The sequence below is a fragment of the Phalangium opilio genome, unplaced genomic scaffold, assembly GCF_054372755.1.
Source record: "Phalangium opilio isolate 3A_F unplaced genomic scaffold, DU_Popi_V2 ptg000031l_1, whole genome shotgun sequence".
NCBI lineage: Eukaryota > Metazoa > Arthropoda > Arachnida > Opiliones > Phalangiidae > Phalangium > Phalangium opilio.
In genome coordinates, this window is record NW_028324158.1 from 7774941 (window position 1) to 7792454 (window position 17514).

Below are 17514 nucleotides of genomic sequence, written 5' to 3' on the forward strand. Positions count from 1 at the left end.
TCAAGTCAAAAATGTAAACAAAACATAAATATCTGTTTTAAGGTACCCTACCAGCGATATCTAGTTTACTATAGTATGGAGAAGGTATAAGATGCCTAAGTATTCTGGCGCCATAGTCCCAGTCCCCCTTTCAAAATAAAAGGGGGGACGTAAAAGGAGGCCGGGCTATTTCGCCTCTCCTCATACGTAATTTTCGTCATTCGCGTCGCTCTGACGTGAGTTTTCAAGAACCAATGAGATGCTGGTTGTAATTTAGAGGCTGGGATAAAGCTAGAAATGTGGCGATTTTATACCTTCTCCCTAGTAAATTAGATATCGCTTCTTGACCCTACTAAATACAGTTTATGTTGCAGAATGTTAGAAGAAAGTCTCAACATAAAAATGATGGACTTTTTACAAGTTTGTTATGCTTCAAAGGATCAAAAACTTTCGTGTAGGATTTGAGCGGCGTAGCTACAAAATTTCCTACAGAAAAACAGTTGTTTTAACGAGAATATGGGTTGTTTTTAACGATCCAAGTCGCTCGGAGAGTGAAATGAAATATATTTAAGCATAATAAATTAAAAGCTTTTAAACCAGAAACGTGCTTTTATGGTTATCGGTTTTTAATTTCAAACCAAAACATTTTCCATTTAAAATGTCACAAATAAAATCCAATTTAACTTTATGGTGTTAATTTTAAGAGATTGTATGCAGTAAGAAATAGGTATGTAAAGGTAGAAGATTGAAGTTAGTCGCAATGTTTTTGAACAATTAAAGATAACAAAAATTCATTGATATTACAAAGAATATTGAAATATTATAATTCTAAATGAATCGCGTATTTCGTAAATTATTCTAATCATAATCAACTGTACTTGGATTTAATTACATTTTATCAAAAGTATATAATACTTCTTCTCGAGAGAAGTGTACCACAAAGCAGGGTAATTGTAACATCATCTTACATTTGGAGCAAGGTTATTAAACCGAATCACATACACGATAAATAGTTCCCTCATCATTACTCTATTAGCGCTTATCTATTTGTCAAGGCGCATGCATGCGCTTGTGCGTTTTTGTCCCACGTCAAGATAATCAAGGTTTGTTGGTGGGTTGATTACTGAGGATTTAGTACCAAACAGTTATAGAATTCACCCTACACGGTGCGATGCCCACCTAAAGTTTGATGAGCAGGAGAGCAAACAATGGGGGTTACCGTGGGAAGAATCATGTTATATATAGCTAAAGTATTAAGAGGATACAAAGTGTCATCCTTCTTCAATTATCCCCTTCTGATTTTATCAATCATTGAGCAAAAAGTAAAGCACGAATTTTATCTACATTATAAAGTACGCGAGGTTGGTACTGAACCAGAGTTTAAAGCTACGTTCCACATATTCTTAGTAACGTGAATGAATTCTTCATGATAAGATAAGTATTTGACAAAGCGTAACTAAAAATGCTCTGTTCATTTTGTAAAAATAATTAAAAACTGTCTGTAAACAGATTACGCGAAGTAATAATTTGAAAGTAATAATTAGAGACGTTTTAAGTTTTCAATAAAGATGAATCCGTACAAGGTACTAGAGATACCTGAAGGAAGTGATCAAAAGACCACCCGACAAGCATTTTACAAGTTATCCTTAATATGGCATCCTGATAAAAATAATAATGGAGCTGAGAAAGTAATCAAAAATTTAAATTACTAATTTTTAAAGCACAAAATCAAGAAAAATCTAATACGTTAGCGCAACAAAGTTTAAAGTGATCATTTAAATACCATTTAAAAATGTTAAGAATAGTTAAAATTGATACCTTCTTGTTTGTGATGGAAGATGAATAATAACTAGGTCTATTTGCTTACATGAAACTGGTAAATTTTCAATGAATAAATGGATATTCCTCTTTTAGTTTAAAGATATCGCGCAAGCGTACAAAATGTTGACTGAAACTTCAGGACAGCAAAGATTTGCTGCTCACAGTTATCGCTTTAACGACATCGAGGAAATGTTGAAGGAATTTGACGATATTAAAAATATGGATCTAACACCGTGCAAGTATTTAGACTTGCCTGTAACTGCCAGCGAAATTTATAACGGTGCCATAAGGGAACATGTGGACACCGTATACAGAACATGTTCAATGTGTCGAGGTAGGTATATGAATTGTGCACACTTGACACATAAATAAAACATAAGTTTATAAGTGATATGTTCCATAAGTATGACACTACCTGTACTTCTTAATGCTAGAGACTTACAGCTCGAGCTAGTTCGAGAACGACAAGCGAGAATTGATAAGCTACACTCGGTGGTTAATTTTGCAGTCCATCTAGGTCCTATTTAGTCTGTTGTACTAAGTCTTTAACCTCGAAACTATGACCTACGTCACTTCATGACAAGCTCCAGTTTGTAACCAGTGACAAACTTATGGAACATATCTTATGAACTTACGTTAAAACTAAACTGATTCCAATTTATGCCAATTCAGGAAGAGAAACTTTGAAAAGCAACTGCACGCCTTGTGCCGGAAATGGAACAGTTATGATCGAGAAAAGGTTTGTCATTGAGATTAAAAAAGGTAAAGATTTTATAAAATTATTATGTTGCCCAAAATAACCCAGTTTTGTTTGTTGGTTAACATAAAAATTTGCACCTCTTGAGGTACACTAATTGGTCAAACTAATACATTTATCGGCGATGGGGACGAACTACCAGGAAAGTTACCTGGAAACGTCGTATTTAAAACGATTCTAAATCCGGACTATGATAACTGGACAATCAATGACAAAAACAAATTATCCAAAACCTTGTTAACTAAAACCTTGGATATTGAATTGGGAAACTGTTTCTGGGAGCAAAATATATACATTCAAACCTTGGATATTCCCCCAAAATTACTGAGAGCTAATGTTCGTAAAAAAGGTATATATTACCAGAAGTATATAATACTTCTCTACGAGAGAAGTGTATGTAAGCGGGCGGGGTAATTGTAACATGATTCTTCCCAACATCATTTTACATTTGAAGCAAGGTTACTAACCCGAATCATATACGCGATAAATAGTTCACTCATCATTACTATATCTATTATAGCGCTTAACTATATTTGTTAAGGCGCATGCATGCGCTTGTGGATTTTTGTCCCACGTCAAGACAATCAAGGTTTGAGGGTTGATTGCTGAGGATTTAGTGCCAAACAGTTATAGAATTCACCCTAGCACGGTGCGATAGTTACTCATCTGAAGTTTAATGAGTAGGAGAGCAAACAAAAAGGTGCATGAGCCTGGGAAGAATCATGTTGCATAACTATAAGTATTTAGAGGATACAGAGTGTCACACTTCTTCTATTATCCCCTTCTGATATTACTTATAAAAATGTTTAAGTAAACTTTTTACAGGTGTATTTCAAGTAAATGTACTAAACGGTGAAGGTTTTTACATCAAAGATCAAGGCCTTCCTAATTATTTTAACGAAAATAAAAGGGATGTATTATTGGTGAACTTCAGAGTAACGTTTCCTAAAAAAATTGACCAAAACGCTCAAGAACAACTTAAACCACTTTTCCTACGTCATCAATCGAAAACAGTGACCCACCATTATGATTTTGAAGAGGTGTACATGGTAATCAATTCTTAAATATGACATCAGTGAACGTAAATGTTTTATAATGATGAATATGTAATGTTGAATATGTTACAGGGTGCTTACGGAAGTGAATTATATGACGAAGTAGATAATTACCAGTTCAGGGATACTGAAATAAACGGAGTAGAAATGACTGTAATTGAAAGACAAATTGGTATGACCAAAAATACCTTTCCAAATGCGGGGACCACACCCTCACGAAACGTTTTGAATGATCAAGATGATCAAGAAATCTATAATAAAAGATCTAAATTGGAAGAATTACCTATTAACGAGAGCGAAAAAGCAATAATTTACAGCGAGAGTTTGAACTTAAAATCCGAAATTGATCGAATTACTGATAAAGAGGATTTTGAAAAGCGATCTCTATACAAAAGAAATGAAACAAACATTCAGGAAGAAAGGAAAAAACATGAGAATGAACAACAAGAACTTAAACTAGAACACCAAACCGAACTTGAAGAATATATTAAAGATGAGCATAAAATGCAACGCTTTGAAATAGGCCTAGATCAGGATCTGCTCGAGTACACCTCTGAAACCAGAGCTAAACTTGAAAGATTAGCGGCTGATATACTGGAAGCCTTTAAATCCAGCACTTTGAGAGCGCACAAGGCTGAAATGGATGCTCTACTTAAGAAACAAGAAATGGAAACAAGAGACAGAGAATCGAAATATAAGACGGAATGTGACAGAATTACTCATTACTACGAAAAACAACGATTGGTAAAACACACAAGGTATAAAGTGAAAATCGAAGAAATTCAGCAAAATCACGAGAAACCTCTCGAAATTAAAATGAACCACTACCCGACAATCAAACGTGGTGTAACTATAGTAACGGTATATATTGGAGCATTATTTTATTAAATATTGGTATATAAGTTCAGTTTCAAATTATACTAAAATTACAGGCAGAACCTCTAGAAGAAGAGGATAGTGTCATTAATTTCGAAAAGCAGATGAGAAAGAATAAACTAATCAACGAAGAATTTAAAGGATTTTTCAAAAGAATATTTAAAGACCAGGAAAATGATGTGCCTGTGAGATTGAGCTATCCAGGATTGGACAATCCAGGATTGTTTTGTATTCCAATTTACTAACAATATTATATCGAATTATAACATTAAGTGTCTTATTTTGTCATTGCTAAACGATTAAGGAGGCATTTAAGAATTTTTCGATTTAATTAAAAATAATTTGTAGAAAAACAACGTGTTAATGAAGTAATAAATTGATAAAGATATATCCTCATAAGTTTATAACTTATGATACATCGAATAGCTAATAACTCGCAGATACCCTGTACTGTGTACAACTCATAGCGGGTTGTATTCATTTTAGTACAGCGTTTTACTCCGGTTACGCCATAAGTTTATAAGATATGCTCCATAAGTATGACTCTACCTATACTTCGTAATGCTAGAGACTTACAGCTCGAGCTAGTTCAAGAACGACAAGCGAGAATTGATCGACTACATCGGTTTTGCAGTCCTTCTTCCTATTTAGTCTGTACTTAGGCCTTTGACAGCGCCTCACCAGGAGTGGCTTTACCCCGAATCTTAGTATGACCTACGTCACTTCATGACAAGCTCCAGTTTGTAACCAATGACAAACTTATGGAACATATCTTATGAGCTTATGTTACGCCGAGTAAAGGCTCCAACAAAACTGGACAAAAGAAGCGTTTTTCAATTATTTATTTTGATACTCAATTACAATTTAATAAAAATTAAATAAGTTTGTTTATAAAAACTACATTTGTATTCGTATTAAGTTAAGAGTACGAATTTTTAACTCCAACCAAACCAACTTCCCCAAGACGTTTTAGGTGGGGTTTCGGCTTGTCGTGCCTGTTCCTTTTTCATCTCCTCAAGTTGCATCTGATCAAAATTATTTTCTTAGACACCAGTATATTAATCTAAAATAAATATTGTTTCGCATAATATACCTGCAAATTGCTTAACTTAGTTGCAGTTTCCTCAGCTGTTTTTCGGGTCGCTTCAGCTGTTATTTTAGCATCACGTGCTTCCTTCTAAAATTAACAAAAATATGTTACTAGATTTTTTCGCAGTTTATGAAAAAAGAGGGCGTATAATAACAATTCTACATTCCTGCTTCTTTAAAATACATTAATTCCTGGTATAAAGTTTTAAGGATGAGTTATTGAAGAACTATTTAATGTAGTTTTGGAATTCATTTCAATTTCAAGTTATCCCTAATGGTTAAGCTCTAATAATAAATGTTTAATAAAGTAATTTTATTTACTAAAATTTGCTGTTGTAGCATTTGTTGATTCTTGTCCACAAACAATTTCATCTCTCTTTCCCTTTTAAAAGCTTGTTCTTTCATTTCCATCTAAATAAAGGACAAAGTTTCAGCGGAAAGGCTTAAAAAGTTAAAAATGATCACAGTCATACTTCGAGTTGTTTGAGACGAATTTTCTCTTCCAGGTCAGTTAGCTCATCATCTAAATCATCCTCCTTATCTCTCTGAGAAGATTTTGAAAATTTAACATTAATTAATTTGGGTTAATGGGTTTGTAAAGTTTATTTTTATGAATTTAAATTACAAACCGAATTTTTCCCCATTTTAGCTGTACTAGTTATGTCCTGAAAGTTTTGCATTTGAGATATATTTTGAGGAGAGAAAAATTACCGTCGTAGTTTTGTAAAGATAATCTTATCTATATACCTGCGCTTCTTGATAACAGCATAAGTTTATAAGATACGTTCAATAAGTTTGTCACTGGTTACAAAGTGGATCTTCATGAAGTGACGTAGGTCATAGATTCGAGGTAAAGCGACGCCTGGTGAGGCGATGTCAAAGGCTTAATTTGTACAGACTAAATAGGAAGATGGACTGCGAAACTAACCACCGAGTGTAGGACTTCAATTCTCGCTTGTCGTTCTCGAACTAGCTCGAGCTGTAAGTCTCTAGCATTACGTAGTATAGGTGGTGTCATACTTATGGAACATATCTTATAAAATTATGATAACAGCTATATAGTTGTTCACGTTAAACAATATACCGTCAGTATAAGTCAAGAAATATTAAAAAAAGGGAATTTCCCCGCATCCAAGTTGTTATTTCATCGCCTAAGTGATATTAATATATTAACTGATTATACTTGGGGTTACAACAAACAGGGCTCGAATAATTAAGAATAATACAGGGTGTTTCTAAAATGGTGATAGGAGTCCGAAGTACAGTGGTTCTATCGGGTTCTATGATACAATCCATTTTGTGTCAAAAGTGATAGGACATTTTGGTTAAGAAACAATGCTCATAATCAAATATTCGAGCACTGAGGTAAAAGAAAAGATAAACACGAAATTAATTTTCTCAAAATTTAAAGAGTGTTCTTTATTTTAATTCCAAATGACAACTCAAAATTATTAAACAACGTAAAATTTCGACCATTTAAGTACTTCTTTTATATTTTAATTGTTTGTTTGTGTTATTATTTATTGACTTGAACATCAATTAACAAACATTTCGCTCATCGGCGTGCCAAAGCTGCGGCAGTAGCCGCAGTACCTCCAGCCGCTAAAATCTGCATAGCGTAGGGAGCTACAATTCTCACTAAATCCAAAACTTTATCCCAAACTGATGACCAGTTGCTTCTGGCCTCAACAAAATCGCGTTGCGTACTTTGTAATAATTCTTCTTGCCTTCTAATCAATTCCTAATTAAAAAAGTAATTAAATCATCAACACGTCTTTGTTTTTAGAAGAAGGATGACACTCTGTATCCTCTTAATACTTTAGTTATGTCACATGATTCTTCCCAGGTTCATACACCCTTTCGTTTGCTCTCCTATATACTCATTAAACTTCAGATGGGCAACCATCGCACCTTTCAGGGTGAATTCTATAACTGTTTGGTATTTACTAAATCTTCGGCAATCAACCCACAAACCTTGATTGTCTTGACGTGGGACAAAAACGCACAAGCTCATGCATGAGCCTTGGCAGAAAGCCCTAATAGAGTAATGATGAGGGAACTATATATCGCGTATGTGATTCGGTTTAGTAACCTTGCTCCAAATGTTAAGGGATGATGTTGGGTAAGAAGAATCATGTTACAATTACCCCGCCCGCTTTGTGGATGGTACACTTCTCTCGAAGAGAAGTATTATATACTTCTGTTATTAAGCATACCTGCATACCGCTAACTGTCTCTTGCGCGTCTTCTTCGCTTCTTTTGATGGCCAAAGTCAGTTCTTCGAGACGTTGAACTTTCTCCTACGTTACAAATAGTTGCATAATAATAATTCGATTGTGATATGAATAAAACATTCTTACAACGAGAGCTTTAGTTTTATTTAATTCAATATCTTTTTGGCGCTGTTGTTCAACCGTTAAAGCCTGCAAGTCCAATTGATGTTTGTATTCTTTCCATGCTCTTTCCATTTTAAAATTTTTCTCCGCCATAAACTTCTAAAAATTAAAAATTATTTTTGTAGCTATGCCCATACCACTCCTCCCTGCCCATACTTATTTAGATAACACAACACTTTGTAGCTCATACGCTCCAAACCGTTTACTTCTCATCATAAGTTCATAAGATATGTTCCATAAGTTTGTCACTGGTTACAAACAGGAGCTTGTCATGAAGTGATTGAGGTAGGTCATAGATTCGAGGTAAAGCGAAGACGCCTGATAATGCGCTGTCAAAAGCTTACTACAGACAAAATAGGACCTAGATGGACTGCAAAATTAACCACCGAGTGTAGAACTTCAATTCTCGCTTGTCGTTCTCGAACTATATAGCTCAAGCTGTAAGTCTCTAGCATTACGAACTTAGCACAGGTAGTGTCATACTTATGGAACATATCTTATAAGCTTATGCTCTTATTGAGGTAAACTAGACTACTTTCTACAGTACTTACTAATTCCTGTTCACGTCGAAGTTCATTTTCCAATTCAGCTAATTCGTCATCACTCTAGAAAAATGCGATTATAAAATACTCTATAATTACAATTTTCATATAAATTAATCTTACGCACATCGTATTTGGCAGCAGACATTTTAAATTTCCAAAAACTAAATGCCAAAATAACCGTTTGTTTTAGTTCTTGTATTTCTTAATATTCATTTTTATCAAACCAGGTAGATAAGATATTTACATAAGTTCATAAGATATGTTCCATTTATAAGTTTGTGACCAGAGGTTAACGGTAATAGTTAGTATAGGGCGCTGTAGGTTAGCTGTGGCATAGGGGCTAGCCACCACCCCTCTATGCACTGTAAAGGGACCCACCTGTAAACAAGCCACAGGCTTAGTGTGGATATCCCTTCATAGACAAAAGCTTATATTATTATTATTATTATTACAAACTGGAGCTTGTTTTGAAGTGAGTGAGGTAGGTCATAGATTCGAGGAGGTAAAGCGACGCCTGGTGAGGCTCTGTCAAAGGCTTAGTAATGTAGACTAAATAGGAAGATGGAAGTCCTGCAAAATTAACCACCGAGTGTAGCCATTCAATTCTCGCTTGTCGTTCTCGAACTAGCTCGAGCTGTAAGTCTCTAGCATTACGAAGTATAGGTGGTGTCATACTTATGGAACATATCTTATAAAATTATGATAACAGCTATATAGTTGTTCACGTTAAACAATATACCGTCAGTATAAGTCAAGAAATATTAAAAAAAGGGATTTTCCCCGCATCCAAGTTGTTATTTCATTGCCTAGATAATATTAACTATAGAGAGCTTTCAGATGGGATAGTAGTACGTCACACCCTCCCAAGTCTTACCGCTGTTCTGGTAGCCATAATGGGTGGTCTGAGGTCTCAGCTTCATTCCCGCTTTAACTAAGTGCAATCCATTTTGAGTGGAAGTATGTTCTAGGACATTTTGGTTAAGAAACAATGCTCATAATCAAATATTCGAGCACTGCGGTAAAAAAAAATAAAGACAACATTAATTTTCTCAAAATTTAAAGAGGGTTCTTTATTTAAATTGCAAATGACAACTCAAAATTATTAAACGACGTAAGATTACGACCATTTAGGTACTTCTTTTATTTTAATTGTTTGTTTGTGTTATTATTTATTGGCATGAATATTAATTATCAAACATTTCGCTCATCGGCGTGTCAAAGCTACGGCAGCACCTCCAGCACCTCCAGCCCTCCATCCCCTAAAATCTGCAGAGCTAAGGGAGCTACAACAGTCACTAAACCCAAAACTTTCTTCCAAACTGTTGACCTGTTGTTTTTGGCCTTAACAAAATCGCGTTGCGTACTTTGTAATAATTTTTCTTTCCTTCTAATCAATTCCTAATTAACAACAAAAGTAATTAAATCATCAACATGGCTTTGTTATTAGCACTAGCAGAAGGGGATAATGGAAGAAGGATGACACTCTGTATCCTCTTAATACTTTAGTTATGTAACATGATTCTTCCCAGGTTCATACACCCTTTCGTTTGCTCTCCTACTCATTAAACTTCAGATGGGCAACCATCGCACCGTGCTAGGGTGAATTTGGCCAGTTATAAATCCTCAGCAATCAAACCACAAACCTTGATTGTCTTGACGCGGGACAAAAATGCACAAGCTCATGCACAAACCTTGGCAAATAGTTAAGCCCTAATAGAGTAATGATGAGGGAACTATATATCGTGTATGTGATTCGGTTTAGTAACCTTGCTCCAAATGTTAAGGGATGATGTTGGGTAAGAAGAATCATGTTACAATTACCCCGCCCGCTTTGTGGATGGTACACTTCTCTCGAAGAGAAGTATTATATACTTCTGTTATTAAGCATACCTGCATACCGCTAACTGTCTCTTGCGCGTCTTCTTCGCTTCTTTTGATGGCCAAAGTCAGTTCTTCGAGACGTTGAACTTTCTCCTACGTTACAAATAGTTGCATAATAATAATTCGATTATGATATGAATAAAACATTCTTACAACGAGAGCTTTAGTTTTATTTAATTCAATATCATTTTGGCGCTGTTGTTCAACCGTTAAAGCCTGCAAGTCCAATTGATGTTTGTATTCTTTCCATGCTCTTTCCATTTTAAAATTTTTCTCCGCCATTAAATTCTAAATATTAAGAATTATTTTGGTAACTATGCCCATACTTATTTAGATAACACAACAATTTGTAGCTCATACGCTCAAAACCGTTTACCCCTCTCATAAGTTCATAAGATATGTTCTATAAGTTTGACACTGGTTATTGTGGGAGCTAGTCATGTTTGAAGTGACGTTGGTCTCGAACTAGCCGATCGAGTTGTAAGTCTCTGGCATTGCCAAGTATAGGTAGTGTCATACTTATGAAACATATTTTATAAACTTATGCTCTTATTGAGGTAAACTAGACTACTTTCTACAGCACTTACTAATTCCTGTTCACGCCGTAGTTCATTTTCCAATTCAGCTAATTCTTCATCACTCTAGAAAAATGAGATTATAAAATACTCTGTAATTACAATTCTCATATTAATTAATCTTACGCACATCGTATTTGGCTGCAGACATTTTAAATTTCCAAAAACAAAATGCCAAAATAACTGTTTTATGTTTTAGTTCGTGTATTTTTTAATATTTATTTTTATCATACCAGGTAGATAAGATATTTTAGATAAGTTTGTCACTGGTTACAAATTGGAGCTTATGTCATGAAGTGACGTAGGTCGTAGATTCGAGGTAAAGCGACATACGCCTGGTGAGGCGCTGTCAAAGGCTTAGTACAGAATGAATAGGAAGATGGAAGTCCTGCAAAATTAACCGAGTGTAGCCATTCGATTCTCGCTTGTCGTTCTCGAACGATCTCTCAGTAAGCCTTTAACATTACGAAGTATAGGTGGTGTCATACTTATGTAACATATCTAATAAACTTATCATATTTCCCTTATCAAACAAACTTTATACTGAAAATTTATTTCAAAGGCTAAAGGAGCCGTGGAAAAATCAAAAAATGTTCGCGTTCGTACCATCATTTAAGTTGAAATTAATTAAAATTAGACGCAAATATAAAGAAAGAACACAATTAATATTATAAAGTTAAATCTTATATTTTATTATCAGTAAATTGTATATATGTACAGATACAGATATCAATTTGATCAGACCTCAAAAACAATAAAAATATTAACTGTTGCGTTTTGCAACATTTCATAAGATTCAAAAAAAATCTGTCCCAATCTCAGGATTAAGACCTAATTTATACCAATACTGTATATGTAATTAAGGAACTACAAATTTAGACTTAATTTTCATTTTCTTTTTAAAACCTCTATTTTTCGCTAAAATATGTTATACAGGGTACGTGTTTCGACCGAATTACATTAGGTTCTATTGGCAATTTTGAGTCAAATGTTCTGTGACAATTTACCCTAACGGACACTGTTTACAATTAATTTAAGGGGTCATCCATAAAACACTTAAATCATAACTTGAAAACTATTGCACTTTTTGGGGCAAAATGTCATAGAACAATTTAGACTCAAAATCGTTGTACTTCGACGATCCACCACACTTTCTGTAACAGTACCCTGTAGGCCTATTTCATCTCAAATTGTTTGTAAATTTTAATTTCCCAAGTAATTAAGTTTTGTCTATTTTTCTCTAATCAAATATTCACACAATCATAAGTTATTTATTTAAAAAGTGGGAAGGTTAGGCTTAACTCAACTTCATTAATTAAATTAAAATGTTTACGCTCCTGTCACGCGGAAACGAAAACTACGAGATTCAGTCTAAAGTCTAGACTAGGGTCTGAACTATACGCATGGCGCAATGAAACACTCTATAGAACTTTCTTACTAAATTAAATAAACAACTTTGTTGCATAAGTTTCGTAATGAATAGCTTTGAAAAGTTCGAACTATACCCTTTAAGGGACTTGGGTTAAAATTCCTGGTTTCTGTACACGAATTTGCCGCGTTTCAAAAGATATTAATGTCGCAGTTCTTTTTAGCTACACGGAACGAATTAATTGTCGTAGTCGCGTCGTAAATGTCTAAAATTCTCCAACTAATGATGGTCATCAGGCGGTTGCAAGTACTCCCTAGGCACCAGTAATGGCGCTGTTAAAGTACTGAAACCAAAAATAAAATACGCGAGACCTGACGTCACTAATACCGTCAGTCCAAGCCACAAATTATAACTCATAAAGATCAACATGAGCAAATACGCCAAAATAGTTTGCAAAGTGTATAGAAACGTTTCGACCAGATGAAACTTGACCCTATAAAGTTCAAAGGACATAAAAACATTAGGCCTAATTAAGTCTTTGAGATTACACATAACTATAGTAGCGAAAAGGTTTTAAATTGAAGTACCGTGACTTTAATGTCTCGTCCGGACTCAACCTCATTAAAAATGAACTCTCAGTTCGTTCTGATTTTGGAGATTCGGATTCCCCCCCTCTGGCATTGAGTGTTCTGGTTTCGTTTGAGAAACAGGTCGTAAGGCGTTGACGAAAAACTTTCGTAGATTCGTAGAGCAATGTTAGTACGGCAGTGAATAACATTAAACCAATGAGACCTAAAAAAGAAACAAAGTAAGAACACGATTTTAGTGTTAAAGTGCGGCCAAAAGTGTTTTATTTATTATTTTATTGCAGTGGTTATCCCAAGTTTATAGATAAAACCAAAAGTATCCTTTGTTCACAGTTCCCAGTCTTGGGCTGTAAACGCCATGTAAAATGAGAAGCAAACGACCGCCTCCTCTCAACCTCTACACGAACCAATCAGAGAATAGGTTTTTAAGGTAAAAGGTTTATAGAAAATAGTACTCTATGTTGGCGATCCCAACGTTAAAGGAGCTATCTCAGTTGTAACGACGTAAGTGTCTATGTAAAACGTCACGGGCTTAGCTTTGGATGTAGGCGAACATGTTTGGTACCGCTTTGGTTCTATGGGCAGATAGCATGAGTGACGTCATTCTAGGGGTTTCTGAGATAGAGCTAGCATCAGCTACAATATTGAGTCTAATCACGCCTGTTCCCGGTCGTGAAGGTAATCATACGACACTATTCTGAGAGGTAAAAGGGGGGATTCTCATACTACATGGCGCGAGCAAGCTTCAATGAAGTATACTTTTTGTTTTTGTTATATGAACTTTTGTTTATACTGATAATGAAGTTGGAGAAAACTTAATCGCGCTTTCCTGACTTGAAAATTGATGTTTTGACGCATCTTTCCTGATTTAGAAACAATTTTTAAACCCTAACAATTTATACGTCTTATCATTGATTTACTGAACGTTGTTTACACTTCAGCTCTTTAAACAACTCGGCCAAATGTTTGTAAACATTTTTAACGCGCCTTAACTTCACAATTTTCTAGTTAGAACATGAAAGCTGTACATACCGCCAATGGAAGATGAAGAAAATCCTTTGAACAATAGATTATTTATAGTGTAACCAAACTCAAAGTACGATCCATGCGCCATATTGATTGATAATTGATTGATTGCCTAACCTGAAAAATTACAAATACAAATACATAAAATTAAAAACCGATTAAACTGTAATTAGATTCACTAAAACTATTCTTTCAAGTAAATTTACTTCCAGTAAACAGCTAGAGGAATTAAGCCTAAAGCTCAGCTCTCTTTGACGAATTTTAGATCAATGAACTTAAGAAAACGGTAAACTACTTATCAAAGACTTTCAATAAAAGTTGTTTTTTTAATGGTAGTTCGCGTTACCATACACAAAATACCGGAGCACAGATTTTCTTGAGCAATCATGCGTGTCTTACTTGCACTTTCCGTTATACTGCTTTTAACTCTTAAATTACGTACGCTTTATAGTAAAAAAAGTTAATGTATGTACGTCTTTTTTTGAATAATTTTCTAGTGAGATTTTGTAAGTTTTTAAAAACTAATGACAAATCTACAGATAAACACTTCTTGCTTCAAAAAGACACCATCTCAACCCTTATCAACAAAGCATTTAAGAAATTTATAAGGTCTTAAGCCCTAACAGTTGTGACGTCAGTACCAAGGCAATACGTTATGGGCCAGTTCCCTGTGCTACGTAGAGGGGGTCGACAATATGTTGTTGGTAAAGGGAGGTTCAGGGTTCGTACGAAAGTTTTACTTTCAAAATCCCTGACTTTTTCCAGGTTATCCCTGACCAAATTTTCGCAATATCCCTGACCATTTTAAGGTATTTACCAGAGCCCACTTTTCACACCTGGCTCATATTTATCATTGGTCGAAGCATGGTTTGATATACCAAACGAAATCCCTGACTTTTTAGGAAAAGCTTTCGAATCCCTGACTTATCCGTGACCTTTTCTCCTATTTTCCATATCCCTGACTTATCCAGGTTCCGTACGGACCCTGGTTTCTCATATTCAATGGCGCGAGAAAACTTCAATGAAGTATACTTTCGTTTTTATCATGAACTTTTGGTAAAACGTCACCGGGCTTAGTTTTGTCAGTGAGCGGCCATGTTTGGCCCTATGCTACGGTCGATAAAGTAATCAAAGCAGAGGGGGTCGACACTATTTTGTTGGTACAGGGTAATGGATGGCGCGAGCAAGCTTCAATTAAGTATACTTTTGGTTCTCTCTATGAACTTTTGGTAAAACGTCAAGGGCTTAGCTTTGTCAGTGAGCAGCCATGTTTGGCCCTATGCTACAGTCATGAAAGTGATCAAAGCAGAGGGGGTCGACACTATTTTGTTGGTACAGGGGGGGGGTATCTCATAATGCATGGCGCGAGCAAGCTTCAATGAAGTATACTTTTGGTTCTTTCTATGAACTTTTGGTAAAACGTCAAGGGCTTAGCTTTGGCAGTGTTGGGCGGCCATGTTTGATACCGCTTTGGTTCTAAAGGGTCACGTTTAGGCTTCTGAGATAGCTATGTCAAAATAAGGTTCAATCTTAAATAAAATGTGGGAAAATAAATTTTTCTAAATGTTTCAAGGATTATTTTTAATTTTCCAGATGTTAAAAAAAAATACAAAAACAAATGACATAACTTGTTTATCACAATAAAAATGCAATTATTTATTGTTCAACTTCTAAAATTATATCAGAATCATCCTGCTCTGTTTCAACAACAACGGGAGCTTCATCATCAACATCCAAATCAAAATTCCACCCTAAAGTTTTCGTTAAACTCATCTTGAACTTTTCTCCTCTAAATTTCAAATCAGTTCCCGCGTGACTAGTTGCCAAATTTTGAAAAAAAACTTGCAATGAGGTGGTTAAAAAATTCTCACTGGAAACAATATCTACAAAAAAATCTTTCGGAACTTCCTTTATTTGAAAATGTAAAACTGAAATAAGTTCGTAATAAACTTCCAAATATTTTTCAATGGCCGAATCTGATGTCGTCAGTAAATTAACGAGTTTCTTCCATTGTTCAAAGGCGTCGTAATTTTGTCCAATTAGAAAACAAATAAAAGCAATCTGCACTTCACCAAGAATATCAACTGATCTCGAATAACTCTTTATTATTTTATCTAATTTAAAAGTAGGGTCTAAAGAATGAAACGTTATTTCCGCCGGTGTCGAACCTTCGGGATAATCGTGCTTCATTATTTCTGTGAAACGAATTTCAGTCCCTTTTTTAACTTTCATATCAGGAAGGAGTTTATCCTCTAAAGTTTCTTGGGCTTTACGAGAAGTTGTAGCTGTAGCTTTTACGTCCGTTTCCATTTCTTCAGTTTTAGGGGGAGGTGGATAAACTAAAGGTACAAGTTCCGCTACCGAAGAAATAACCTTATTCTCAGGTTCTAATCTATTCATTAATTCCTCAGTTACGTTGCTAGTTAAGCTAACCCATTTCCGCCATTCTTCAAAGGAATATGGTCCCAAGTATCTATCCAAATCCCCATTTAAATTGGATCGTATTCTTTCAATTTCTTCCTCGCTAATGGCATCTTCGCAAATATTTTCGTTAAATTTATGCCACTTTTTAACTACAAGTTCTTTGCTTTTAAACCAATGAAAGAACCCGGTTCTGGGAGCGGAGGAGCCTTCTTTACTGGTTGCACTGAAGAAAACAAAATGAAATCCAGGCGGAATCATTTTGATTCCCTTGAATTTTTCGCCAGTATATGAAACATTCAAATCAATTCCAAATTCAGTTCCAGGTGGTACATCAAGGAATACCAATGTAGCACCATCTTTGGCCAATTTTTTAGCCATTTCATTATTCATGATTGTATGAATTCTTGTTTTAACTAATTGAAAATTGGATATTTATAACCCGTTCTTGAAATAAAGAGACTGAAACTTTGCTAGGGCTACTGATAATAATGACTTTTAATGTCCTAGATTTCTTTTAAAAGCAAAAAACAACTTTTATGAGTAGTTTTTTTGGTGTCATTTTGATTTTTGTTGACTGAAAAAGTCGTCATGCTTAACCTGAGACAAGAGGATCAAATACTAAAACTGTTAAAATTGTTATCAAGCATTCAGCAGTGTTTAGAGACTAGAAATCAAATAGAAAAAACCTCCCCTAACACACAGCTCAACACAAAAGTATGATTTGCATCATCAAAGAGTAGCCCAGGCTTAATACGTTTTGAGTTGGATTTAGGTAAAGTTACTAACGTTCGAATACAAAACAATTTAATTTCTATCAATCTAGCCCTAGCAATTATTAATACTTACTAAATTTCGGTGTAAGTTGATAAAATCATGGAAGTTTTTGCTATTTTATTCATGCAAAGCAAAGGTAATGGTTCGTCAAAAAGTGGAAACTCCGACTCTTAGTAGCCTAGCCAACCAGAACAACCGTTTCTGATGATCTTACGGTAGCGCGAAATTTAAAAATTTGGACCAAAATTTTTTATAAAAATTCTAAGGTGTTTGGAAAATTGTTTTAATAAGATTTAGGTTGATTGTCAAAACATCACAACTAGCATATTATTATTAATACATTGCCACTGTATATATATA

General features: G+C 34.9%; 3 protein-coding genes and 1 long non-coding RNA gene across 4 annotated transcripts; 1 reads left to right on the plus strand and 3 right to left on the minus strand.

Moving 5' to 3' along the window:
• The first annotated feature begins 1449 nt into the window (after positions 1–1449).
• LOC149690376 (uncharacterized) lies at positions 1450–5384 on the plus strand. The gene is made up of 7 exons (XM_089869923.1): positions 1450–1667; positions 1894–2134; positions 2473–2562; positions 2646–2906; positions 3383–3606; positions 3685–4473; positions 4545–5384. The coding sequence occupies exons 1-7, from the start codon at positions 1548–1550 to the stop codon at positions 4731–4733; spliced, it is 1914 nt and encodes a 637-aa protein (XP_089726049.1). The 5' UTR covers positions 1450–1547; the 3' UTR covers positions 4734–5384.
• On the minus strand, positions 5317–6144 carry LOC149690377 (uncharacterized). Its single transcript, XR_016383699.1, has 4 exons — positions 6051–6144; positions 5899–5988; positions 5582–5665; positions 5317–5513 (listed from the first exon to the last, which is right to left on the minus strand). It is a non-coding gene; the product is annotated as an uncharacterized LOC149690377 (long non-coding RNA).
• Positions 6145–9610: 3466 nt separating this feature from the next.
• LOC149690378 (uncharacterized) lies at positions 9611–11465 on the minus strand. The gene is made up of 5 exons (XM_089869935.1): positions 11105–11465; positions 10987–11040; positions 10553–10687; positions 10409–10492; positions 9611–9916 (listed from the first exon to the last, which is right to left on the minus strand). The coding sequence occupies exons 1-5, from the start codon at positions 11123–11125 to the stop codon at positions 9740–9742; spliced, it is 471 nt and encodes a 156-aa protein (XP_089726061.1). The 5' UTR covers positions 11126–11465; the 3' UTR covers positions 9611–9739.
• A 4057-nt stretch (positions 11466–15522) lies between these two features.
• Positions 15523–17322, minus strand: LOC149690379 (protein AAR2 homolog). The gene is made up of 2 exons (XM_089869927.1): positions 17227–17322; positions 15523–16793 (listed from the first exon to the last, which is right to left on the minus strand). Exon 2 carries the CDS (start codon positions 16768–16770, stop codon positions 15613–15615), a length of 1158 nt encoding a protein of 385 aa, XP_089726053.1. The 5' UTR covers positions 16771–16793; positions 17227–17322; the 3' UTR covers positions 15523–15612.
• Between the last annotated feature and the right edge of the window lie 192 nt (positions 17323–17514).

Bases quoted from the DNA above. Each gene is read 5' to 3' on its own strand.
- LOC149690376 (XM_089869923.1), top strand. From the start codon at position 1,548: ATGAATCCGTACAAGGTACTAGAGATACCTGAAGGAAGTGATCAAAAG. The intron at 2,135-2,472 runs GTAGGTATATGA...ATGCCAATTCAG, and splicing joins AACATGTTCAATGTGTCGAG to GAAGAGAAACTTTGAAAAGC. The intron at 3,607-3,684 runs GTAATCAATTCT...AATATGTTACAG, and splicing joins ATTTTGAAGAGGTGTACATG to GGTGCTTACGGAAGTGAATT.
- LOC149690378 (XM_089869935.1), bottom strand. From the start codon at position 11,125: ATGTCTGCAGCCAAATACGAT. The intron at 11,041-11,104 runs GTGCGTAAGATT...TCATTTTTCTAG, and splicing joins TGTCTGCAGCCAAATACGAT to AGTGATGAAGAATTAGCTGA. The intron at 10,493-10,552 runs GTAAGAATGTTT...TTTGTAACGTAG, and splicing joins ATAAAACTAAAGCTCTCGTT to GAGAAAGTTCAACGTCTCGA.
- LOC149690379 (XM_089869927.1), bottom strand. From the start codon at position 16,770: ATGAATAATGAAATGGCTAAAAAATTGGCCAAAGATGGTGCTACATTG.